We start from the raw sequence: 25,972 nt of genomic DNA on the forward strand, positions 1-25,972 counted from the left end.
GCTTAGTCCCTCCAGATAATGATAACTCATGTAGGCTCGCCTGGTTTCTTGCTCGTAACACTTAGATGATCCGAGTCTGTGGAGGGTGAACACTGATGGTAAGCAGGCCTCTGATGCTCTTTTGTGCTGTTTTCTTTCTTTCTAATCTCTTATTGGAAAACCATGATAAGTAAAGGCTCCAGGAAGATCTTAGCCAGTATAGAAACTCTTGAGCTATCAATGTTTATACAAGGGCGCTTCGGTTTGATGCTGTGAGCTGCTACTTGCAGCTGCAGGCTGGGTGAGACAGGAATATTAGCGTGTGATCTGAATGTGAAAAAGTATTAAGCTATTGCAAGGAGGATGTTAATATTGATACCAGGGAACTGCCAAGAAACACAGTACAGGAGAAGGAAAGCTCCATTTTTTTCCGTATCAAATTTTTGATCACAACATAAAAATTAATTACATTTTAAATTACAAGCTTACATGATAAAGATCTATTTGCTATGATTTTGAGACCGTTTTAGTGGATGTTTTATCATTTTGTCAGATTAATATTTACACAACACCAGCTCCAAAAAGTTGTGATGCAATTGTTTGAAAATCTGATAAACCTACATTTTCTTAACAATAGAACAATGAAAACATATCAAACGTTTAAACTGAGAAAATGGCTCCGAAAATTGGGGTGGGCAAAAGGCTGGGAAAGTAAGTGGTACTCAAAGGAAACAGCTGGAGGAACATTTTACAACTAATTAGGTTAATTGCACCATTAAACAAAAATATGACAAAGATCCAGCAGTGCTGAGCAGATATGATCGTAGCTTTTCTAAAAGTGCAGCAGGTGGTCTTCTCAGTACCCAGATGTCTACCGGCTGTTATTAAAAGAAGGAGGGATGCTACACAGGGTAAACATGGCCCTGCTCACAGCTTTTTTAATACATGTGGCTGCCATGTTCTGTTTTTATTTACATTTTACACACTTTCACAACTTTTGGGGGAATTTGGTTTGTAAATAATGAAAGATGTGTGTGGATTTTCTTTTTTAAGCACCTACTATACTTTATTTAAGTAACTTGCTTGCAGCCTATAGACTGAGTGTGAGTTAAAGCATCCATCCTTCAAATGTTTTCTTTAAGGTTTCGGTATGATTCATTTTTTAGTTTGAGACCATGTCAGCCGTGATCAATCAGCCTCTTCCCCTTGGACGACTTGAGCGAGAGAAGCATATTCACATGGTCTTCAGGGCTTTTCACAACCGCTGTGGACCCTCTTGTGAGTGCCAGACTCAAAGCACTCCACCCAAATCTCACCAAATGCCTCCTGACCTGGAATCTGAAGAGCAGTTTTTGGGCCAGACTGCTGAGAATGGCTTGATGCTGCCACCGGCGAAGAAGACTGGTAGTAAAGTGAGATCATGCTTTATGTCTGTGCTGGAAACTGCTAGTGAGATTCATATCACTGCCAAGCCAGAGCTGCAAGGTGAGGAGAACTACTTTTTTCTTTTACATAAAACAGGACTCTTGTTTAGATGTGTGTGCGTTAAGAAAATACCACATCCTGACTGCAGGTCCTCAGTGTGTTTCTAGGAGGATCTATAACATCACAACAGAAGGCAACAGGTCACAGTCATTTGTGGCTGTGGAAGGTATTTGTCCCGTTCCACCACGTGTCTTACTCTTATAACTACTGATGTTTTTCAGCATATTCTCAACATTTGTTCGCTTCTCCCTCCTTTTAGAGAGCTCCTGTGTGTGTCTGCAGTGCTGTGGTCCAGCTCGGGCCTACACCCTGAAAGGCTTTGACAGTGAGGGCAGTCAGGTCTTTTATTTTGAAAGGCCCCTTAGGGTGGACGCCTGTTGCCTCGGCTGCTGCCTGATGGAGATGAGAGCGTACACACCTCAAAACCATCTCATTGGCACCGTACATCAGAGGTAGGAAACTTGTTCATTCCTTGGTGTATATATGTTCCTACTAAACGCTGATGAGTTTGTTTCCTTATGTTGCTCAGTAGTTATAAATTACATGTGATCATGCCACACTGAAGCTTATATAGCTCACTTCTGTTGTTATAAGTAGAGGGAATATATAAAGTAGGTAAAGTTAGTGGTGAAGATTTATATTAAGGAGACATACTTCATACATCAGCCTCTTTAGGTTCTCTGCGAAATCTAATGAACTGAATTTTACCAACTACTGGCCTTTGGTTAATGGGTTAACAAAAATTATAAACATAAATATAATTATGTCTGAAGGAGTCCACAGAAGTCTTTAGTCTGCACTCATTCATTTCAGTTTTATTTATATAGTGCCAATTTACAACAACAGTCACCTCAAAGTACTTTATACTGTAGGGTAAAGACCCAACAATATTAGAAAGAAACCCTAACGAGCAGATGACCCCCTTGTGAGCAAGCAGTTGGCGACACAGGGAAGGAAAAGCCAGAGTCCAGAGTCCAGCCCTAACTATAAGTTGATTAGAAAGGAAAATTTTAAACCTCAATCTGCTCTATTGGGGTTATATGGTACTATGATGTCTTTCAGATAAAAGGGGGCCTGATTATTCAAGATCTTGTATGTGATCAGAAAGATTTGAAATTTGATTCAGAATTTAACAGGGAGCCAATGAAGAGAAACCAGTATGGGAGAAATATGCTTTCTCTTTCTGATCCCTATCAGTACCTAGTTCCTGTCATCATTTTGGATCAACTGAAGGCTTTTCAGGGAACCTTTAGAAGAATCTGATAATAATGAGTTACAGCAGTCCAGCCTAGAAGTAAGGAACTAGTCTGGATAAAATGGTTGTTTTGTGGATCATTTGAGTTTGAAGAATAACATTCACATAGTATTTTTTCTTATTATTATTACTATAATTTTACATTTTTAATTTGAGTGAACAAACACCAGTAGCATTTTATACTGTCAGACTAAACACTTTGCATGTGAGCCTTTTTCCATGTCATTCAAGGCCTGAGACCACACTGGCCCACCCTAGATGCTCAGGCCTGTCTGTAAATAGCAGTCGGGGCCTTTACTGTTCTGAACAGCCTGAGTGTAATATAAACCTGGGATGGTTAATGCACAGCACAGCTGTCTGCACACAAAAACACACCAACAGAGCTGGCGTGGGCTCGTAGGGGAAGGAATGCGACATCCTTCCTAATGGGAATGTTGGCCAATGGCATGGCAGGCTCACGGCTCTTCTGTCGTCAACCCAAAATACTTCCTTCTTCATCTGGCCTAAATCTGACTCCAGGGTTAGCGGGGGTGTCTTTGTGTGTCGAATTTAGAGTTTTCCAGAAGCAACAGTCGGTGAAGTTGTGCCCAATTAGGACTGGCCTGGCAGAGGTTTCAGTGACCAGAGTTCGACTTGGTATAAATATTCTCTCAGTTGTGCTCTAGTAAAGCATGTCCCAAATTGAACTCTTCTGACACCGAGCAAACAATTGCTTTGGTGCTGCAGAATCATGACAGCTGAAAATGCAATCATCCAACCATCAAGACCGGGCTGCGCCTCTGTGTGAAGCACTGGCCAGTCTATTTGCCAGGAGGCTTAGTGCACGGTTACTGAGTTGCTGTGTGTTGGTGACCATGTTTTCAGGTGGAGCATGTTTACACCCCTCCTGGAGGTCTGCACTTCAGGAGGGGCGTCTACCATCAGAATCCAGAGCTCCTGCTGTCCATGCCGTTGCTTCTCCAACCAACAATTCCAGGTAGGAATATTTATAACTCATAAAAGTATATGTGTGACTGAAAACTGTAACATTGCAGTAGTGCTTTCATGCAGTTTTAAATTATACACTAGATTGTCTCCAACATTGGTGAGGAAATAGGCACGATATGGAAGAAATGGCCTGGCTTCAACGAAGAACACAACATGGACCATGAATACTTTGGGCTGGAGGGTGAGTTCTACCTCATTAAATTAAATTCCTAATTTCTCTTTGACAGGATGCCAGAGAACATTTACATTTCCCAAAGTTTAGTTTTGGACCAAGTTTACTTTAATCGACCTCTTCAGATCTGATACTTTTAATTACTGAACATATAAGAAACGTGACTGAAAGAAAAACAACAGACCAATATAATAAAGCACACTCACCGGATACCTTATTAGGTACACCTCGCTAGTACTAAAGTGCAGTATATTTGGCCTGTATACTTTGTGCCAGAGATTCGACAAGTTGCTGCAAACACCCCTCAGAGACTTTGGTCTATCATGACATGACAGTATCACACAGTTGCAACAGAAGTTTTGGCTGCACATTCATGATGTAAATCTCCTTTTCCCATCACATCCCAAAGTTACTCCATTACATTGAGGCCTGGTGACTGGAGGCCATTGGAGCACAGTGAGCTCACTGTCACATTAAAAAAAAACAGTTTGAGCTTTCAGACATGGTGCCATCAGAAGTGTACACTGTGGTTATAAAGGGATGGACGCAGTCAGAAACAATACTCAGGTATGCTGTGGTGTTTAAATGCTGTTTATACTGAGTCCAAAGAGTGCCAAAAAAATATTTGGCACACCATTACACCACCAGGAGCCTGAACCATTTATACAAGGCAAGATGGATCGATGACTCCACACTGTTCATTTTAAATTCTGAAACAACTGAATGTTGCAGCAGAAATCAACAACATTCAGTTTTATTCATAGCACCAAACCTCAACAACAGTCACCTCAATGCACTTCTTGTTCATAGCTGACAGGAGTGGCACCCAGTGTGGTCTGCTGTAGCTCTGCTAGGTATGCAAGAGCACGCCTGATGTATTGTGCATTCAGACACCGTCTTCTGCATACCTTGGCTGCAACTCTGTTTAGAAAAGTGCTATATAACTTTAATAATAAAGTTAGTATTATTTGACTTTGTGTTGCCTTCCAGCTTGAAGCAATCTGCTCATTCTCCTCTGACATCTTGCATCAACAAGGCACTTTTACCTTTAACGTCAGTGTCTTCATCACAACCACATGCCTAAAAGCTTCGACCTGCTGGCATGCGATTAGCTGGTCAGATTTGTGTTAACAAGCAGCCAAACAGGTGTACCTAATAAAGTCACCAGTGAATGCTTTTAATTTATAAAAAATTAATGAAAAAAAGAATGTTCCATGATATTTACAGGGACAACTAACACCACTAGATTGTTTTTTTTTAAAAAAAAGAAAAAAATAGTTGCCAAACATTAACTGCATCTCTCTGGCTAGTATCAGACTTCTTTAACATTTCTAAGTATGCCAAAGTCACAAACATAGTTTATTTAATCACGGCTTTAGTACAACTGTATGTATTCTATTTTCATCTTCTAGTTCCACTCAGTATGGAGTCACACACCAAACTCCTTCTCCTGGCAGCCACTTTCCTGTTGGTAAGCACGTGTGTCCGTCGGTGGGAAGATGTTTTGTCATACATAATATAATTATACCTTTCCCAAAGTTTCTACCTCAGTACATTAGACTTTGAAGACTTAGTTGCAAGTATGTGTTATGAATAAATTAGCTTACTAATGAATAAACCTTCAGCAACAGTTTTATCTGTTCATTCATACTTTTTCATAATCATTTCAAACAGCAGCTAACAATTTTAATTTTATTCTAGAATTTTAGTGAATAACTTATAGATTTGTAATTTTAGGTAACGATTTCAACTGTTAATCATATTAATATAAAAGTACATTTAGCTAACAGTATCATTAGTCCATCTGTACTGGTGGTTGCTTTGAAGACAAGGACCAGGTCTGCAAACACTCACAGTCAGCTGCTGTCTTCAAAATGACTTTTGTGCATTAATAAATCAATAAAACCACAATAAGACAGAATCTGCATACTCTGTGACTGAATGGAGGTCAAATTGGCAATAAGATGCAATATTTCTAGAAGACAAGTTCCTTCCCACCCGGCAATCTTTGCAATTGTCTCATGATCACTGACACGCTCCATCTCTTGGTAAGCAGCTGGTCATTACAAATACCTTTAATCATTTTTTAAATGCTTTGATAAAGGTTTTTGTTTTTTTGTTTTTTAAGTTGCAAGGAGGTTTCTGTCCTATTTTCACTCTAGTTTGACTGAGCAATTATTAAACATATTTTAAGTTCATGCCCTCCTCATTTGATGTTTTTTTCTTTTTAATTTTCCTAAATGCTTTTGGTCTGGATTGGATCCTTTGGTAGGACCAATCAGGTTGTATGTTTGACATCCCTGCCTTGGGATCATTGTATACTAACTGGAAATCAGCAGTTCAGTATAAAAATCAGGACACGATATTAAGATGATCCCAGATAGGTGCACTGTAATATTAGAATATAATATTTGATGTATTGGCTCGTAAGGAGCCTTTCACGATTTGGTTTAATTGGAACTTGCATTACAACTGGAGATTATAATTTATATTGAGGTTACATGCAAACAACCAACATGTTTGCATGTAACAAAAGCAACATTTTGATGTGTGGGATCTTCCTCGGGTATCAATCGCAAGCATCAAAAATCTGCTTATGTAAAGATTCTTTAAGGAGTAAATTATTACTTTGAGCCAAAAAGTGTTCAAACTGTTCTCCCCCCCTGTTGCACACTTGCTTTCTTTCTCTAACAAAAAAAATAAAATAAATTAAAAAAGAAAAAAAAAAAAGCCATAAAAAGCATACATGAAGACATTTTAATACAAAGAAAAACTAACACTGTTTCTAACCTGTCTGAATGATTTCTCTGCAGAATCATATGTTTTTTGAAATGAGCTGACCAGCATCATCACATGATTTACAGACCAACGGGCACCCAAGCTTCCCAGTCTGGGAAGAAAGAAGAGTGGATAAAGAGGAATCTCGCCTTCTTGCAAACTCCACAGCTTCAGTTCCAGCGTTTATGAAAAAAAAAAAAACGGCACTAAACCATCTTTAGCAGCAGATGCATATTTACCATTTATTGCTATAATCCATCAGGTGTACATCCAACAGTGTTTCCTCGCTTTCCACACACTCACACACACCTGCATCCATCATCACAATAACAAATAAGGGCAGCATTACAGTTTTTCAACAAACTGTAGGCTCTTTCTTAACATATTAAAAAAAAAAAAAAAAAAAAAAAAAAAAAAAAAAGCTTCCCAGGATAAAAACTGTAACAGACCCTGGGCCCAGTTTTCTTTTGTGGACTACAAAATGGAAAAGGAGTGAATATCAGTGTTTCAGGACTCCTATACAACTTTAACATTAAAGCAGAGCCCTTCCTTTAAAAGGTGGGGTAAAGAAAGGAGAAGGCAGGGAAAGGAAACCTGGTTCAGGTCGGGCTTGAGGCCAGGCACAGTGATTTAGGCAGCTTGGCAGTTCATTCTAAAGATGCCGGTTATAGAAACCTGCCCAACACAGGATCCTCATCCTTTGGGATACAACTTAATTTTTTTTTAAAAATCGTATTAAGTGATCTTTGATGTGGATTGCATTTAAACAACATTAATATTTGTTCTAGTCCAAAATGACCAGAGGAATTGTAGTTAAAATACAGCACTGTCTTATAATAACCCTGTTTGAGTCCCAATAAAACTGATTAGCACACCTATTTTAACAGCAGGTGAAATGTCACGTTAAGCAATAAAATCATATAGAGTACAACTGATTCTGTTGTATTTAAAGCACACTTTGTCGAGCGTTCATGACCAGAACAGCCCACACCAGTCACTCACTGGTTAAAAGATGTTACAACTTGCATTACTAAAAAAAAAAAAAAAAAAAGAAACAAAACTGTAATTCCTCTTCCAGTTGATTAAAATCACCTCTTTCATAGACCTGTTTCAGTGTTCTGTTGAAAGGCTTTTCTGTTCATTTCCAATTTGACACAAAGACCCAACGGTCTCCTGGCCTCGGTCCCCGACTTTTGCTCTGTCTTCGCATTACGCAGTGCCAATCCACGCAGAGCTGCCCTTCTCTGGACTCGGCTTCCCCCAACACATCCCGTATGCACACACCTGCACACCGCAAACAGAGACCACATCAGTAGAGTCTAACTACATCACACAGGTTGTGTTGTTGTTCATGTGAAATCCCACAGCAGGAGTTCTTACTCTTCGCTGAGCATCTCGGTGAGGGGGGGGCTAACGTCCTCCGCTAGCATTCACCAGACCATGGAAGTCTTCCCATGCTCTGCAAACAGAGGAGGATGCAGTAAATTATAATTCGCAGTAAAATGCATAAAGAAATATAATCATTTTCCTGGACAAATCGTAAGCCCATCAGTTAACTGAATGAGAGCTTTAGATGGGAAAAATAGTTGTATTCACAGTTACCAAAAACTAATGACGAAAATGAGCTAAAGCTGCCAAAATAAAGAAATATACTAACAGAGGTCATTTCAATATTATAAAGATTTATACAGGCCATTTTAGAATGAATGGGACTTATTATTCTTAGATCCATATCGGTATTTCTAGACTTTACTAGAGAAGCTTTGCACGATTCAGAACTCAAAATAATCCCTGTGCATCTTTTCTGTGCCTTCGCGCAGAAGAAGTTGGTCTTTTAGCTTTTTATCCTTTCTTTGGACTGGCTGGCCATTATAAACAGAAGGTTTTAACAACGCGTGTCACGAACATCCCATCTCATTAATATCAAGCGCCATGAGTAAAAAAAACAAGAAAAAAAATAGAGCAACAACATCTACATGAGGATATAGAGATTGTGTAAAAGGACTTGAAAGCCATCATACTAGGCATTCACATTCAAAGCTACAAAGGACAACCATGGACACAGAAATAGTTGTTTTTTCCCCATTTGGATTTTGAAAAGCATGAAAATGGGAACAAAAGGCAGAACTGAGTTCTTGTATACTGAAGAAATACTGACTCAAGGTTAAGACTGCAATGGAAAACCATTATAATCAGTTAAATGGGCATTTGTTTCACTCTCTCTTTTTAATAATGAACTAATAGAAAAATATGGGAGTTTTGTAAAATTATATTAGTATATAGACATGCACAAGATATGTGGTTGTGTGCACAGTTATACATTTCAATTTGGAATAATACTTCAAACAATAAAATAAAACATTTTGATAATTGTGTTTGTTATTTCTCCCTTAAAATCCAAACATACTGTCAAAATAAAAATCTAACTTACAGAAAACCATCATCTTATCACCTGAGCATGTTAAAAACAAGCCATTAAAAAGGCAACATGTAAGTGTACTCTCTCATTGCCTCTTTGGTTGGAAAATGTGTGTGAGCATGCAGGTTTATGGAAGAGCTGAAGAGAAAGAAAAGCTGGAGAAGAAAATAAAAAAAGGAGAAGACATACATACTTAATGCTGTCTGTGTGTGTCTTGTACTCCATGATGGTGTTGGGGGGCAGGTTGAGGACTCTGCGCAGGGTGTCTCTGATGCGGGCGGTGGTCGCCTGGTCACTGGCTGTTTTGTTCCAGATGGAGATGATGTCCTCCTGGCGAGAAGCAGCATGAAGAGGAGGCATGTGTGAGCGTTAGGTCAGGCAGTTAGTGACCATGTGCAACCGAGTGTGTCTGCTTTTGGCTTTACCTGGAAACGTACTGACACCACAGCCCCACAGATCTCCTCTCCTACCATGAACTGCTCTCCGAGCATAGCCAGGATCAGGTTCTCCCAGCATCGAGACGCCAGGCCTTTTCTCAGACGAATGATCCACTTCCCACCCATCTTATTAGCATCATCCTAAACATACACAATTTCAGATCAGGCCTTTCACGCATAACCAAACAACCAGAGCAAATAGAAGATATCAGCCAGTGTGTTTACCTCCCACATGGGTTTAATGCCTTCTTTGAAGAGGTGGAAGTCACTATGACCTGTCAGATCGCCAGGTCGGATCATGTGACTATAGAAACGCCAGAATTGCTCCACCTGGGATGGACAATTGTAATAATTAGTGGAAAACAAGTCAATATGTGGAGTGTGAATTTCTGCATGGGCAGATAAACAAAAGGAAAAGTGCACTGGCTCTTGTTTTAAGCCATATAAAGATGTGATGAGAAGCAACGGACCGAAGCAAAGCTGCCAATTTGTTTGATGTTCTGTTCGTAGCTCTGAGTGCTGGCTGGTCTCCCTGGGGTGCGTCTGGAGTACCAAAAGGTGTAATTGTACTGGAGAGGGTGTTCTCCTGCTCCTGGCACCACCATCTGCCGGAAACAAGAGTGTAACTTGTACAGCTCATTGACATATTAACTTTATACAAACTCAGAGCTATAATTTGTCATTTTGCCTCTGTACACCACCAAAGTGGATTTTAAATCTAATAATTAACATGTGATTAAAGTGCAGACTTTTTGCTTTAATTTAAGAGGTTCTTCAAAAATTATATTTACTGTTTAATTCATTTCCAGAGGTTCAAAATTTTATAGTTTAACAAACAAACCAAAACTAAAGAAACTGTACCTTTGTTCAACAAATAGTAGCACAATCTGCACATACATCTGTGTAAGACTTTAGCGGCCTCACTTTTTTCTTGGAAGTGTTCTGCTCCTTCTCTTCATCTTCGTTTTTTTCCTTCTCACCGTCTTTCGGTGAGCCTTGGTCCTGGTCGTGGTCTCCGCTGTCATCGTCTTTCAGACTACAATCGAGGGAAATGCAGAATACATTTGTATCATGCAATCAATATTTGAAATCAAAAGGGACTTTACACCTGTTGTCAGGTAACAGCCCTTTTCCTTTTAACTCTTTTTACAGAGTGTTTTAAATCAAATCTTTTGTCATTTTGTTACCCATTCTGTTGGCGTTATACCGTCTTACAGCAACCAGTATCTAAATTATTTAGTTGTGCCCTCATCCTGGTCAACACATCAGAAATACAAGAAAAAAATATGAACACAAACTATAACCTCGACGAATAGAAGATTTGCAGCATGGCTGCTGTATTCATTTAAGGCAACTTAACCCAATAAACCTGCAACTGATGCATTGTAAAGTTGTGGCCTGCAAACATGCGCTCTGTGCTAATCTTAACCTACGGTCACTATTAATAAGAGCTCTCTGCGTGTAAGTGTCTCTCCAGCTTCCCGTATTTATTGGCCACGCGAGTCTAATTTGTGACCGGCCTCTACGCGCCTCTCCCCGCCTCTCAGTTAACTACCACACCGAGGATTCGAGGCCTATCCGCCTTCCTCCAGGCCAAGCTAACAGCTAACAACACTGCAATTCTTCATCAAAAAGCACTATTTACTCACAGATATTGCTCCCTTTCTTTTTAAAAGCGCGTCTAGGTGTTGCCCTCGCACTCCTGTTCTTTTATTAACTCACAGAATTCATGCAAAAACATGTAATAAAGCTGACACACCTCTCACACACGCAAACCACGGTCAGCTTACGTTACCCTCCCCAGTGAATTTACAGCAGCGACCGACGAGACCGCTCTCTGGATATTCAGCGAAATGTTTTAAATACTCACGCGTCAAATTTGTTGTTCATTATTTTGTAGATAGGAGTCTTTTCGGAGTCCGACCACAGCCTCCTGAATCCCGCAGCAAGTGACGGCGACGCGCACAGCAGCGGTTTAGTGGACGCGCATGCCATGCATCGATCTTGGTGATGAGCACGAAAAGGTCAGAGGTGAGCCACATCTTTACTATCAAGCATGTGCTCATTTATACTTAATTGAAATGTGCATTAAAATAAATAAGTAATTAAGAAATATGCATACATGAAGCCAAAGTCCCAAGAATTTTATTTTATTCTCCACATTTCAGAACTTTAAGATATAATAAATGCACATTAGTACCACTGTGATCTGTTAATTGTAGTTTTTCAGAGTCTGATGATTCTGTTGAATAATCAGAAACCCTGTGACTTCAGCGCAGATGTATGTGCAGGCCGACACACACTGTCACACAAGAACAGCCTCAGAACAACATGGGTGGCTTAATCACAGCAATCGGATTCTTCTGATACACTGCAACCCTCGTTTCATCGCTTTCCATTCCTCTGCTTGTAATCTGTTCTCGCGGCGCCTTCAAACAGTAGCTGTGCTCAGATCCAAGCAGAGCTGTGGACCAAGTTTTGAAGAGGGGAGGGGGGGGAGGGGGGCAAAAGAAAATCAAAAACAAAGGGAGCTGGAGGGTGAGGATGGAGTTGGGACTTCTTTTGGTCCAAATCGGTTCAGGCATTAGATAGAATTATGGGAGCTTAGTGGCTACAAGACCATGAAAACCTCTGTGTTTGTGTATTGGAAACAAACAATTAAAGCCAGATAAAAAGCAGAGTGTTTGGGGGTGAGGGACAGCAGGAAAGCTCCGGGGTGGTATATCACGGTATGGTGTGGTGTGGTTCGGTTGGTGCTGCTTCTGCAGACCATCCCCTCGCCCCCTGTGCCTCCACGAGCACCTTCATGAGAGGGCCCTTTGTTCTGGGCCGGCAGGCGCACCAGTGAGTGAATGAGCAAGAGCAGCGGCGGCCTTCTTCAGTGGCGGCTGTTTGTTTACACCAGCCAGTCCCGTCATACTTCATTAGCAGCCCAGCCCACCGACAACCTCTGATGTCCTAATCGCCGACAAGCATGTAGCTGCCCATCAACCCAGAGCCTTGGCGGTTCAGGATAAAGGCTTTTTTTTGGGATTCCCACTAAGCCTGCTTGCCTTCTCATCCACAGGGAGCGTGTACATGTATGCTCACACAAACACACACGCGATATCTGTGGCCTGGCTGGTTCTTTCATCATGGGCCAAGAGGCAAATGGAGGTAAGTCGATGTTAGTGGAGCAGCAACGGTCCCAGAGATCTAGCTCTGCATCACAGAGACGTGAGAAACCTGCCGTCCAGACAGAGGCAGACAAGACAGAGGGATTATTGAGTGCTGCCATCTTCTGACCACAATCATTAAACAGTTAACTACGCATTAAGTCACGCAAATATGTGGCATGCTAACAAGTCGTAATTGTACTAGCGTGTGTTCCAGTGCGAGTTGTCAGGCCTTCATAATTGGCACAGACACTTACCTGAACCTCGGACAAATGATTAGAATTTGGTGGTTAATGGTCACCCTTATTTTACAAAAAGCTTACAATGCAAGAATTCATGTCAATTCTAAGAAAATTATCACAAAAGTCTAATAGGAAAAAATTGAGAAGTAATGACATCAAACAATTAAAATAGTCAAAGGTCAACATCGCTGTGATGTCATAATGTTCGTGAGTAACTACATTTCTGGCCATTATTCAAGTTCATAACACAGGAAAGGATGGAGAGGATTGGGACAATATTGCACATTCACCCAGACACTAAATCCTTTGGTTCCATCTAATGAATTCCTCGTGTTACATAATACAATGCATAATTCAAATTCACTAACCTCCTGAACGGCTTTCCCGAGCCTTTCCTGGCTTTTCACTACTTTCCTGAAAGACAAACATAGATCCACCATCATTAGCGACAAGAACTTGTTACCTATTAAAAAAAACGTCTGCTTGATGACAGAGCTAACCTTTGTATTCTGCGAGCGAGGCTCAGCGTGAAGCCTGCAGAGCAGTCGGGCTGATAAGTGGACGGCACTATGGAGTAAGCCCCGGGAGGAAGTGAACAGGCCAGACTGACGTCCTGCATGTAACAGTGAGGGACACAGCTGGCCACAGGATCCTCATCCCTGGATATCATCTGCTCAGATTGTCCTTCTACTACCTAGTTATGTTGTTAAAAGCAGATATTTCGACTTAAAGCAATACCGGATAAAGAGAAGTAAAATAATGTTAAGCTATTCAGAGGCGATGTGAAATCTATCCTAGTGTATAGACTGAACTGCAGAAGGACGGATGTCACATAATCTAAGCTAACACTAATGCTCTGACTTTGTATTTTACTGACCTTATAAATGTGGAAGCCAATAGGGTGCAGATCCGTATCAGGCCAGCTCTGGTGCAGGGTAACCCTGACGTTAACTCCTGATGTCACTGCTGGATCATCAGAAACTGTAAAAGGGAAGCAGGGGTTCTGCCAGTGAGACAGGAAGTTCCTGCTTCCTCCGGCTGTCTTTCCCTCAACCCATGAGCCGTGGAAGTAGCTGGTCTCCCACTCACTGTCTGCTGTTAAAGGCAGTGGGGGTGCTGGGCTTTTCATGGCACTGAGGATGATATTAATTGTTTTAATGGCGCAAATAAAATCAGAAACATTAAATAACTTTGTGAAAAATGTAATCATTTTACCTGAGGGAGATGGAAGAGGAGGAAAAGACCCTGATGAGAAAGCGGGCCTCGGCTCCTGGCTGGTAGGTGCTGGGGATGAGAAGGTAGAATCCGGGCTCCAGCTGCCCGTGGAGAACCACCTCTCTCTCGTAGGCATGGCAGTGAGTAGAAGCGCGAGGAGGTCTGTTCAACATCCGGCTCAGATTGAAACGCTTCTTTTCCACCTAGTGCAAACATACTTTCAGTAAAGCGATGGAAAGCCACACGAGCGCATGTCAACACTAAATGAGAGAACAAACCTTCCACAAGTGCAGCGCGATGGCCTGGTAATGCTGGTGCTTTGTATTGTTGCTGTCCTCGACTGGGGTTTGTGCATATTTCTCTGTGTTTCTCCATTTCCGGCACTGCAACAGAGACACCACCACCTCTCCTCTTTCGCACACTTTAAGCCAAAACTTGGGGTTGCTGCTGTAGCTGCCGCAGTTTCGGCTACCGCCAGCAGAGTGCCCTTTTACCCAGCGACCAGCCAGCTGATGACTGTGTGTCAGCAGGTTTCCTGCCGGAGCAGAGAGGCATCAGGTTAAAACAAGGGCACCAAGAAAGTAACATCTGAAACAACAAAAACCTCTTTAACAAAATAAGGCAACACCAGTATAAATGCTCTTCAAGTGTCCTTCCTCACTGATGGGATAGCCCACTGTGACGTCATCAAACTGGGACAAAAATTCAGCCTCGTCCAACCAGAATTCACCCTCTGCCACCCTGGCTTGTAGCTCCGAAGCACAATCAGGGGCAACAGAATCCCAACCTGCACCTCTGCAGAGAGAGAGACAAAGAAACATCATCTGGATTTTCCCACATTTACAAATTTGTTGATGTAGGTGTGAATTCCAGGAATACACTCCAAATTCCATATAATAACTGTGACTTTAGTGAGATAAAATCATAACTTCAGACAGACATCAGTTATACCTAATGGCTGCGACAAAAGTCTGAAATCTTAAAGCCAGTGCTGTCAAATCTAATGAATCACTTTATAAATTGAGTAACCTTTGAGTAGAGCCCGGCCAATTTATTTATTGACAGGTTGATATGAGCTAGTTGCCAATCTATCAACCAAAACTAAAAGATATAGAAGAGGCGCTGCTGTGTTGATGTTGCACAGTTTGTCCACCAGATGGCACTCTGCAACTGCCCTGTTGCGAACACTAACACTCCAAACACAATAAAGCAGCTGATCCAAGCAGAGTCGGACATAAATGAGTAAAGAAATAACTAAACACAAAAAAACATTGGTTTATATATTGGAATATCTGACTTTTAAATCACCAAATATCAGCAGAACCTTTAAGAGCTGTCACCAGAACCTAACTATGGCTACGTTCACACTGCAGGTCTTATTGCTCAATTCCAAATTTTTGATCAAATCCGATTTTTTTGTCTGCTTGTTCACACTACAAATAAAATGCGACAGCAAACGCGCTCTAGTGTGAAAACTCAAAGCAGCCTGCATGCGCAAAATGACTTTCTTACGTTTTTCAGAGACAGGGCTGAAACACTTAGGAATCAGATTACTCCCTCCTCAAGCTTTTCATTAGACTACTCGGCTGCTTTGCCTGTTGGTGCTGATAAACTATTCTCTGACTTCGAGGTTATTTCCCTGTATGGATTAACTAAGGTTGTAAAAGCAGCTCGATGTACAACCTGTTCTTTGGATCCTCTACCAGCCTGGGCTATAAAGGAACTGTGGTCAGCATTAGGACCCTACATTCTGTTTCTTTTAAATACTTCACTGACGACCGGAGTCTTTCCTGAATGTTTTAAATCAGCTGTGGTAGTGCCAATCTTGAAAAAGCCTGGACTGGATGTTGACATCACTCCACAGAAACAGCTTTAGTAAAAGTAGTAAATGATCTGCTGGTAAATGCAGACAACGATCGCACTGCAGTTTTATTACTGCTGGATCTAAGTGCTGTGTTTGACACTGTGGATCACTGCATTTTATTAGATAGGCTTGAACATTTTATTGGAATTAAAGGAAATGTTTTATCGTGGCTGAGATCTTACCTGTCGGGGAGGTCTCAGACTGTTAGTTTTAAAAATGATCTCTCCGAGACCTGTGCAGCGAGGCATGGGGTCCCTCAGGGCTCTGTACTTGGACCATTGCTGTTTTCTATGTACCTGCTGCCTCTTGGTGTTCTTTTACGTTCTTTTAATGTAACCTTTTATTGTTACACTGATGACCTGCAGCTTTATGTTCCTTTAACCATTGGAAATTGTGCTGAAGTCTCTAAACTAGAATCTTGTCTATCTGCAATTAAGGGCTGGTTATCGGATAATTTCTTGCTCCTAAATACTGATAAAACAGAGTTGATGGTCATTGGGCCACACAAATTTCAGCACTTGTCCCAAAATTTCATCTTGAGAATTGATGACAGTGTCATAAATTGTAGGGACAAGGTAAAAAACTTGGGCGTGTGGTTTGACATGGTGCTCTCTTTCGAGTCTCATGTAAAAGAGATAACAAAGACCGCCTTTTATCATTTGAGGAACATCGCCAGAATCAGACAAGTTTTGTCAAGCAACACTGCAGAGGTTCTTGTCCATGCATTTGTGTCCTCACGTATTGATTATTGTAATGCTCTTCTTTCTGGGCTACCAAAGAAAAGTTTTAGAGGTCTACAGATGGTGCAAAATGCAGCTGCTCGCATTTTAACAAGAACTGGGAAATTTGAGCACATTACCCCGGTTCTGAGATCTCTGCATTGGCTACCTTGTCAGGTTCGAGCAGATTTTAAGGTCCTGCTGCTCACCTACAAGGCTTTAAACGGACTGGCACCTTCATACCTCTCCGACCTTTTACATCTTTACATTTCATCCCGTGCTCTCCGATCTCAGGACTCTGGCCTTCTAAAGGTTCCTAGAGCCAGAAAAAAGACAATTGGAGAGCGTGCTTTTTCTTTTCGTGCCCCGTTTCTGTGGAACACCCTCCCTCAAGATGTTAGGCAGGCATGCTCTGTGGAGCTTTTTAAAACTAAGCTGAAGACACATTTGTTCACCTTATCTTACAAGTCTTAATTCTATGGCTTTTAGTTTTTAAATTTTTACTGTTTTTAACTTGTATTGTGTCTTTTACCTGTATTGCTATGTATCGCTTTTATTATTATTATTATTTTTTATCTTTTTAGTTTCAAATAGTTGTACAGCACTTTGTTTGAAAGCGCTTTATAAATAAAGTTATTATTATTATTATTATTATTATTATTATTATTATTATTATTAAAAGAAGACGTCATACACAACGCGCTCTGTTTAGACCCAGAGCAAACAGTATTGTTGACTAATGGCCCTTAATATAAAGACTTCAGACTTCACGTTTCCCAATTTTTGCTTTAAGTTATTTTGTTATTTACATAATAATGTAGATAACCTAATAATTATCCTTATTGCTGTTTTAGAGGAGCGGTGCTTCAAAGGATAGTTGCAGATTTCTGTCAGAATCTGCAGATTATACAGTACAAATAAAATGTTCACGTTTCTCCAACGTTGTCTTCCCAACAGTTTCACCGGATGGCCAGGAAGCGTTCGCGATGTCTTATCGGGCGCTGATAATTGGCGTCTGTCTTGTGTCAGTGACGTAAAAGACGGATTTAATGCGACTTGACCATTCACACAGCAGTCGCTTTCTGAAACATCGGATATGTATCGGATTCAGTACCACATACGAAAGTGACCCAGGTCCGATTTGAAAATATCGGATTTGTGCCGTTCACACTGTCATACCATGATCGGATATGGGTCGCATAGGGTCAAAAAAATCGGATTCGATGCGCTTTCGCCTGCAGTGTGAACGTAGCCTTTGTGAATATGCTCCTGTGTGGCTGTGGATCTGTAGAGTGATGGCATCAACTAGTAGCTAACAGATCAGCTGTCTTGTTTTGCCTTCTTTTTTGATTTTTTTGTGAATGATTTAACTTTAAAAATTTAAATCATTGTCCAAATACACAGTTTTTGGAACAATAATGACAATAATGAATTACAGTAGTCCAGCCTAGAAGTACTGAATGTGCGAACTAGAGATATCACACAAATTTAAGATAGTGCTCCTTCATTTGTTTAATATGGACACTACAGGACATTTCCTGGTCAAAAATGACTATGAGATTCATCACAGTGTTACTGGAGGCCAAGGTAATGCTATTCAGAATATTAGGTAAATAAAAGGTAAATGGACTGGTTCTTGTATAGTACTTTTCTGAGCACTCAAAAAGCTTTAATCTTAAGAACATTTGTAATCTGTAATTTGAAGCATCTGGTTTAACAACGTTCAACTCCACACATCTGGGTCAGATATACTCCACAATAGACATGACTGACACACACCTCCATACCCAGGCTCCTCCCCAGTAGCGTCTTCCCCAAGGATTTCTGATCCTTAGCAGCCGTACTTCACCCCCTAACACCTTCTTCACATCCAGCCACTCCATGACAGTCAGAGCGTGGTACTGATCCAGCTCAGTGAGTCCTGAAACAGAGAAGGCCAGCAAGTGATGTGGCACAGCATCACTCACTGTATTATCTGTGAGCAGACACTTTTCTGACCTCCGGGCGTGCTGTGAGTGGAGCAGCTGAGCGCGCAGTCATCCTTCACAGGGTCCAGAAGGTTCAGGTCCAGCCTTCTCCTTCTGACTTGGTCACTGTCCTGTGCTGTTCGCTGCTCCTCCTCCGAGCCAAAGTCACCCAGGCTCCATCGCTCGGCTAGACCACCTGTCAAGTCCACCAGGGCCTCGGACACCTGACCTGCCCACAGTCGCTCGTATGAACCATGAAGCCTGCAGAAGATGAAAAGGAAAGGAAAGGGGGGTTTCAAACTTTTCCTTATGATTAGATCTTGTTTGAAAAATACATGTTAATCTCAAGGAATCAACTGACTTGGCATAGGCCTTCTCCAACAGGGCAACCCAAAAGGCAGTGGGGGAGTGGCAGCGTGAGAAGCAAAGAGATGAATTAATGCAGGGTAGGCGGTCGTCAATGGTCACCTCTGTCCAGTGTCCCTGCTGCCAAAAGCAAAAATGAAAGCAGCCTCTGTACCTGCTGTCACCCCACTGTGGCTGATCTTCAGGCAGAACCTACACAGGATCCAATGACAATGCGAGTGACAACAGGAAACACACGATGAACATTCTCCACATTTAGAACAAAACCAGTGCTGGGGCTCACAAAATCAAACTGATGAGACAACCAGCCTCTGTTACCTTGTTTAAAAGCTGTTTTTTCTTGAGCAGGAAGGTGCACGCACAGAGGAACCAGCAGTCTCCTAACAGGCCTTGCTTTGCATGCCCCAGGCTGATGTTGCTTGGGAAGAGAGCTGGTGACGGGCAGATCTCCTTGACATGTGAAATGGAAATAATAATTGGGACTGAGACAGTGATATGGCTGGAAACAGCAGAGCAGGTTAATTTAATTGCACATATTTATTTTTGTGAGATACAGAGCGGTAACTTTGAGAGTCCTTCATAATCAGGTCAACCACCAGAAAAGGGAAATCCCCTCATCTTGTGAGGCGGCACAAGCTAATAGGCCACAAATGTCAAGCCCTATGTGGCAGGATCTTAACAATAACAACACCCGATCAATGGAAAGATAACCAATAAGGAATTTTCTGGGCATTTCCACTAGACAGGCTTACTTGGGGCCGTAGCCAGGTGATGTCTCCCTGCATTCTGGCCAGAGGCGTGGAGCTGCCAGAGAACAGGGAGGCGTCCACACAGCGGAAGTCCGGGTCCTCATACAGAGCTGGAGCTCCGCACTCGTCCCTGCCCTCTTCTTTCATGGCTCCTGCTGCTTTCAGCCTGGAAATCTGCTGGACCAAAGGCCACCTTCACTGCATTTACCTACATATAACACATGCATTACACCTTCACTACATTATGCATTCGTGAAGTCTGCACGGATCTGAGAGGAAGCTTCCGTTACAGAGCATCACTGACTTTTACGGCATATTCACCTTCACGTTTTAGCTTTCACTCACTCAATACCAATGACATACTAACATGAATATACAAAGAGATGTTGGAAACATAATGTCAGAAACAGCATGTGTGTATTTATCTTACCTTGCTCCTCTTTTAAGCTCATTTCGCCACGTAGCTGTCATTGTGTATAATAGCATCGTTAGCTCGAGCTAGCTTGCACAGCACAGACACACACAGCAGGTACGCTGGCATCTCCATATCGCTTCATCTTATCGCGGTTTCAAATCCATAACCACAGCGGTTTTCTCTCAGTGTGACATATTTAGCGATGAGTAAAAGTTATATCGAAAGCAGACATAGCGTGATGGTGAAAATAAAACCGACACGGGGTCTTCCGGTGATGCAGTGAATCCTTCCTGTGCGGGCACTGCCGCCCACTGCTGGGATCTCTGAACTGCAGGAACACCGTGTTTCAGATTCCATGGATACATCCAGCTTAAAGCGGGGAAAAAATCTAAAAGTGTAGAATGTTTTTGTTGAGATTTACTAAAATACATTATGAATTACGTAAAGGTTTTACCAGGTGATTACAGAAAAAAATTATACAATTATTTTTTGCTGTCATTGAGGGAAATAATGTAAATAATAGTTTATTCTCTGCAAAGCAGCCAGAATTGTGGCTCCCAGAGACTGGCTGTGTGCCATGTGACCTTCAGTCAGTCTCAAACCTTTCCTCAACCACAACACTGAAGATGGGTCATTCCAGCATGACAGCGACCCAAACATACCACCAAGGAAACAAAGGAAAAAGCACATGGAGGTCATGGACTGGTCTGGCAACTCTCCAGATCTCAGTCCTGCAGAAAATTTGTGCAGGGTGCTGAAGTTTTGTGAGGCAACCAAGAAATCTAAAGGATTTATGTAAGGAGGAGTGAACCAAAATCCCTCCTGAGATCTGTGCAAACCTGGTGACTGACTACGAGAGAAACGTCTTGCCAACAAGGGTTTCTCCACCAAATACTAAATCGTGTTTTGCTTAGGGATCAAATACTTCTTTGACTCAGCGGCGTACAAATATTTTTATAACTTTTATTTGTTTGGTTGTTGTTCGATTTTTGGTTGATATTCTGTCGCACTGTGTTAAACTGAAACTACCATTAAAATTACTCTGTTCATTTTCTGTAAGTGCTCAAACTTACAAAATCAGCAGGAGCTCAAATAATTATTTTCCTCACTGTAAATGTAGAAGTAGTAAATGCAGAATACCACCTTCTCTGTGTAAAGTGATAATTTTGTAGAAATCTGTAGGTTATTAATTTGCCTTTTTTTTTAATCTGATGGGGATCTGCAGTGTGTGTACTGTGTGGGTGCTGTCATAAATTTCTTCATTTCTTTTTTTGGTTTGAGTGCCTGGCTGTGGGCATGCAGGACGCGCCACACTCCTAGGAAGGAGAAAGACACCTACTTGTGGTTGTCTGTCTCTCTCACGTCACTCATTAGTCATTTTACATTTTTGTTTTACCTTCATACACAGTTCATGAGGACATCTGGCATCATTTTTGTCTATACTAGTCATCCTGCACCCCCTTGTGACCAAACCTTTGGCTTTCTTTAACATTTGTTTGAAATGCGGTCCTTTTGTACTTTGATTGTATTATGCATCTTTATTGTGTCTCTTGTAATTAGTTTTTGCTGTATTTATATCTATTGTTGCTTTTAGTATCATCCTATTTCCACATTTTTATTGTTTTAAGTCTCTGTCTTACTTCTATCTCATAAATTGAAATTCTTGTTTATGTTTACTCCATTACTGTACTCAAGTGCTTTTTTAAAAAAGTCATAAGCCTGTGTTAGTTTCTCACTTTTAACCTTTTACTGTTTACTGATACTCCCTTCTGTTTGTAAAATGGATTTCTTTTCTTTTCTGTAAACGCGTACTCATGCTGTGTCAGTCAGCGTTACTGCTAAATAGTAATGCAGAATAGTAGTGTTTTTTCATGAGGTCAATAAAAAGCAACGGATGCAATTATTAATATATTTTTAAAAAAATATACTGTATTTATTAGCTTTGAATCATGTTATACAAAGGAAGTATAAACAATATAAAAAACAGAACATAAAATATAAAATACAATACTATTTAACTTTTACAGAACTAGTCTGTAAACTGATGCCCTCAAGTGAGCTCGGTGAATGTTGTCCTCAGTGTTCTCTGTTTAAAAAGACAAAAAAAAGGAAAGGATTAGAAATCAGAAACAGAAGACTAATGTTGAAACAGTGGGGTTTTTTTCTGGTGTTTGATAGCTACTGATAGGGTAAGGAATTGATCTTACCGTGGCAGTAACGGAATAGCAGTAATCACCCATTCGTCTTCAGGATTGGCACAGATATGTCTGTTTTTCACAGTCTTGAAACTGATGTTTAAAAAAAGTTCAGACATTAGTATCACGGCAGAGCTGGCAGTCAGTGTGGATTATGTGTTTTAGATGCAGTTACGATATTTTCCCCCTTACATTATTGCCCTGAGTTTGCAGTTATCATCTTGGACTGTGTAGCTTTTCAGCCGTTTTACTGAGACAGGTTTTTGTTGGTACCGTGTGCAGCAATATTTATTGGAACCTTTAAAGGAAAGAATGAGACATTTCAGTGAAAACAACATTTTACATGACAATATGACAAAAAACATTATAATAACGTCTCAGTGAATAATTGCTGAAGCCATACTCACTGCTTTCATTCAGTGCCACCAGCAGCAACACCAGCAGTACGGAGACACGCACGGCGAACTTTGCCATCCTCAGTAAATCAGCAGTGAATCAGTTTTCTGACCAGGATTCTCAGGGAGTCAGTGATGAAATGATTGTAACCGGCTGTGGCAGTGAAGTTTAAATACTGTGTGAGATGGAAGGGAAATGTCCCACAAGAGGTCAGGGAGGTGGAAAACCCTGTCTGAGTCAAACGGGAAATGTGACTCGTCTTTTTTTCAACCACCAAAACCCCCTCCTCTGTGTACATTACGCAAAATTGCTTACTTTGATGATAGTAAGAGTTTAAAAATAATAATATGAACATGTAACATCTTTTAAAAGTTGCTGTGTAATAATAATTAGCATATGTTTGCATAGCTGGACTGGCCTGATGGTGATTTTTCGTTTTGTTTTGGGGTTTTTTTTCGTTTTTTCCCGTAATGGTATAAACACTGAAAGGTGGTGGATTGGGAGATGTGTAAAAATAACTCAGTTGTTTGGTGGTGGCTATTGTGGCGCTTCCACAGATTCAGTAACATTAGCAAGTGGTGGAGGCCGCAGGTGCAACACGCTGGCAGGTGGATGAGGGAAGGGAAAGGCAGGAGGAGCAGAGACCCGAGGCGGTGAACTAAACTTCAGGTAAGAAGTTTTGACTGCAGTCTATCTGCAGTGTTGGGAAGGTTACTTTTAAAATGTATTCCATTACAGATTACAGAATACATGCCCCAAAATGTATTCTGTTACGTATTCCGTTACGTTACTCAATGAGAGTAACGTATTCTGAATACTTTGGATTACTTAATATATTATCATGATGTTTACAACTACGTGAATGTACTATTGCTGTGATTTATTACTGTTACTGAAGGTCCGCGACTCCGAACCGTAGTAAAGGGACCTCTGGCTAATACTGTGGGTTCTGTGTCAGCCAAAAACTAGCTTTACTTTGTTGTCTGGGTCAACTTTGCTTGCGAGAGACAGAGAGAGGCGTTGAAAAGCTGCTCCAACGGAACTTATTGTTTTTGGAGGAAAACACGAACTCGGTGTACAGTCGAGTCTTAATAGCTTACTTACAACTGGGCTCGTCAGGCACTCTTCTTGGCTGCAGTGGTTATTATTATATTTACATGCTTCCAGCTTCCGTTTTTGCTGGCAACAGCTCGTACTTTTCCTTTTTCTCCCTCTCTTGCTCACAGACACATAACGGGTATGGCAGTCCATTCTCACTGCAGCACCTGACTACACTGCCTATGATGCTACATTCTTTAGAGCTATTCCTGTAGCACTCTGCCTATTAGCTTAGCACAACAACAACAAAAAGGCGCTCTCTCACGCAGGAAACAGGCAGAGAGAGCGTCACCCTGTAACAATGGCAACCGTAACACTGCAGCCTGGAACAACTGAATATAGCTGTCAAACAAAACCCAAACAGTCCTGACCCTCCACAATATAAAACAACATTTATTTCAACAAAGTAACTGTATTCTAAATACTACCTTTTTAAACGGTAACTGTAACGGAATGCAGTTACTCATATTTTGTATTTTAAATACGTAACGGCGGTACATGTATTCCGTTACTCCCCAACACTGTCTATCTGGGATATAAACCAAGTTTAGGTGGAGTTTATTTTCGTTACACTGACTTTTTACAGTCAGTTACAATAACTGTACTGTGTGCTAGCTAGCATGACAGAGTTTCTATACTGCTGGGCGGGTGCTATGATGTTAATGATGTTGAACTTGTTTTATCTTATTTTATTTATAAAGGTTAGTTATTAGAGTTTCCAACCGTCCTGTAAAAAACGGAATCGTCTCATATTTCATGTTGAGGTGAAAAGGGACAGTTTGTCCCGGACTTCAGCTACAATGAAAAAGACACAAAGGTGGAGTTATTCTGTGTCTTTGCTGCACAGCTGCCTCTTCTTCTCTCATTCTCCCCCCTGCCTCTCTTGTTTCTACTTCAATCATAAAACTGATCAATGATCAGCTGATTGGCTTTTCTCTCTTGTTTGTTTATCGCCCACTTTGCGCCAGAAAGAGGAAACCAGCGGATGTCGCGCTAAACAACAGCTGCACGTTTAAGCTTGATTAGCTGTTGTTAGAATTTATTTAATATTAATTTCTAGTATCAGCTGATGTTTGCTGGAGCCACAGCTGTAAAGCTGCTGTTCATTATATGGTTTGGTTATCTGGTGAGAGGGAAACATGAAGATGAAACCAGGAGATGTCCTTACTGAATCATCAGAGCTGAACAGGTGATGGAGAAACAGGTTTACCTTTTAGGTGACATGAATGAGTTGAAGGGAAGTTATGAACTGTTTCTGAGAGACAAATAACACCAGGATCCTTTTTTATGTAGCTGACAGCTGGTAACTGTGCAGGGGCGGGTCTAGCAAAGTTTTGCCAGGGGAGCCAGGTAGGGCATTAACAGGGAAAGGGGGGCACAAAGAAATACTTTCTTATTCTCATTTAAAATGTCTCGCTTTTCATAGTAATTTTTTAGGGTCCCATCATAATTTCTTCAGAAGTAGCTATAAGTACTGTATAAGATGCCAGTATTTTCCCACATTTTCTAGATACTGTACCAGTACTGTGTGTAAAATGCCATCAAAAAGTCAATTAAGTTTTATTCTTTCTCACCTGTCTTTCTATCTCCTTTCACTTTTTAAAGGTTGCCATGTTAGAAAAAATATTTTGCCCTGCCATGCTGTATTGATGTGGCAAATGAATGGTTTATGAAAATATAAATCTGTCATCAGTAATCAGTAATGATCATGTCTCACCTCTAGTCTCCTCTGTCTTAATTTCAGGTTTTCACCATGTGTTGTAGATATTTCAGGAGGTTAACTCGACCAAGCAGTCTACTTTCGGGTACTGTTTAGAATACCAGAATAGGGAGGATGGTGTAGGTTTAAGTTTATTAGACTGATGCATATATACCAACAAGACAGTGTACATCACTGTGACAACAGTGTTTGTTTTCATTCAAAGGCTTTATGGTTTTTCCTATAATACCTGGTGGGCCGGTCTCTAGTCAAAATGCCCGGGCCGATTTTTTTGTCCCAGTCCAGCCCTGTATGCTTGTTATTCAACTTGTGTTAAAACATTTAATCACGTAGCCAGAACTGTATGTTGTACTCCACTA

At 41.0% G+C, this 25,972-nt stretch overlaps 4 protein-coding genes across 7 annotated transcripts; 1 reads left to right on the forward strand and 3 right to left on the reverse strand.

Annotated features, from left to right (window-relative positions):
* Nucleotides 1-40: 40 nt before the first annotated feature.
* LOC102790245 (phospholipid scramblase 1) lies at nucleotides 41-5,400 on the forward strand. Its single transcript, XM_006787000.3, has 7 exons — nucleotides 41-98; nucleotides 1,146-1,464; nucleotides 1,553-1,630; nucleotides 1,724-1,916; nucleotides 3,584-3,695; nucleotides 3,788-3,887; nucleotides 5,291-5,400. Exons 1-7 carry the CDS (start codon nucleotides 96-98, stop codon nucleotides 5,398-5,400), a joined length of 915 nt encoding a protein of 304 aa, XP_006787063.3. The 5' UTR covers nucleotides 41-95.
* Nucleotides 5,401-6,659: 1,259 nt separating this feature from the next.
* Nucleotides 6,660-11,507, reverse strand: eif4e2 (eukaryotic translation initiation factor 4E family member 2). Of its 2 annotated transcripts, none has more exons than XM_006786593.3 (8): nucleotides 11,383-11,507; nucleotides 10,437-10,548; nucleotides 9,983-10,117; nucleotides 9,738-9,842; nucleotides 9,501-9,653; nucleotides 9,269-9,405; nucleotides 8,037-8,115; nucleotides 6,660-7,940 (listed from the first exon to the last, which is right to left on the reverse strand). In XM_006786593.3, the coding sequence occupies exons 1-7, from the start codon at nucleotides 11,505-11,507 to the stop codon at nucleotides 8,067-8,069; spliced, it is 816 nt and encodes a 271-aa protein (XP_006786656.1). In that variant the 3' UTR covers nucleotides 6,660-7,940; nucleotides 8,037-8,066. The 2 variants fall into 2 exon arrangements, with proteins under 2 accessions (XP_006786656.1, XP_087688153.1); XM_087832027.1 differs by having other exon boundaries at nucleotides 9,265-9,405.
* A 145-nt stretch (nucleotides 11,508-11,652) lies between these two features.
* Nucleotides 11,653-20,520, reverse strand: capn10 (calpain 10). 3 transcript variants are annotated; one of them, XM_087831949.1, is made up of 13 exons: nucleotides 20,220-20,520; nucleotides 19,793-19,997; nucleotides 19,359-19,490; nucleotides 19,036-19,232; nucleotides 18,706-18,935; nucleotides 18,487-18,628; nucleotides 14,786-14,919; nucleotides 14,403-14,659; nucleotides 14,125-14,327; nucleotides 13,787-14,042; nucleotides 13,410-13,603; nucleotides 13,278-13,323; nucleotides 11,653-12,737 (listed from the first exon to the last, which is right to left on the reverse strand). In XM_087831949.1, the coding sequence occupies exons 2-13, from the start codon at nucleotides 19,934-19,936 to the stop codon at nucleotides 12,708-12,710; spliced, it is 1,965 nt and encodes a 654-aa protein (XP_087688075.1). In that variant the 5' UTR covers nucleotides 19,937-19,997; nucleotides 20,220-20,520; the 3' UTR covers nucleotides 11,653-12,707. The 3 variants fall into 3 exon arrangements, with proteins under 3 accessions (XP_087688075.1, XP_087688074.1, XP_006786658.2); XM_087831948.1 differs by having other exon boundaries at nucleotides 14,753-14,919; nucleotides 19,793-19,963; nucleotides 20,220-20,519; XM_006786595.3 differs by having other exon boundaries at nucleotides 14,753-14,919; nucleotides 20,220-20,519.
* Nucleotides 20,521-22,280: 1,760 nt separating this feature from the next.
* On the reverse strand, nucleotides 22,281-22,873 carry ccl20a.4 (chemokine (C-C motif) ligand 20a, duplicate 4). The gene is made up of 4 exons (XM_087831326.1): nucleotides 22,807-22,873; nucleotides 22,592-22,697; nucleotides 22,412-22,492; nucleotides 22,281-22,290 (listed from the first exon to the last, which is right to left on the reverse strand). The coding sequence occupies exons 1-4, from the start codon at nucleotides 22,871-22,873 to the stop codon at nucleotides 22,281-22,283; spliced, it is 264 nt and encodes an 87-aa protein (XP_087687452.1).
* Between the last annotated feature and the right edge of the window lie 3,099 nt (nucleotides 22,874-25,972).

Source organism: Neolamprologus brichardi, chromosome 18 (genome assembly GCF_056152115.1).
Source record: "Neolamprologus brichardi isolate AB-2024 chromosome 18, ASM5615211v1, whole genome shotgun sequence".
Taxonomy (NCBI): Eukaryota; Metazoa; Chordata; class Actinopteri; order Cichliformes; family Cichlidae; genus Neolamprologus; species Neolamprologus brichardi.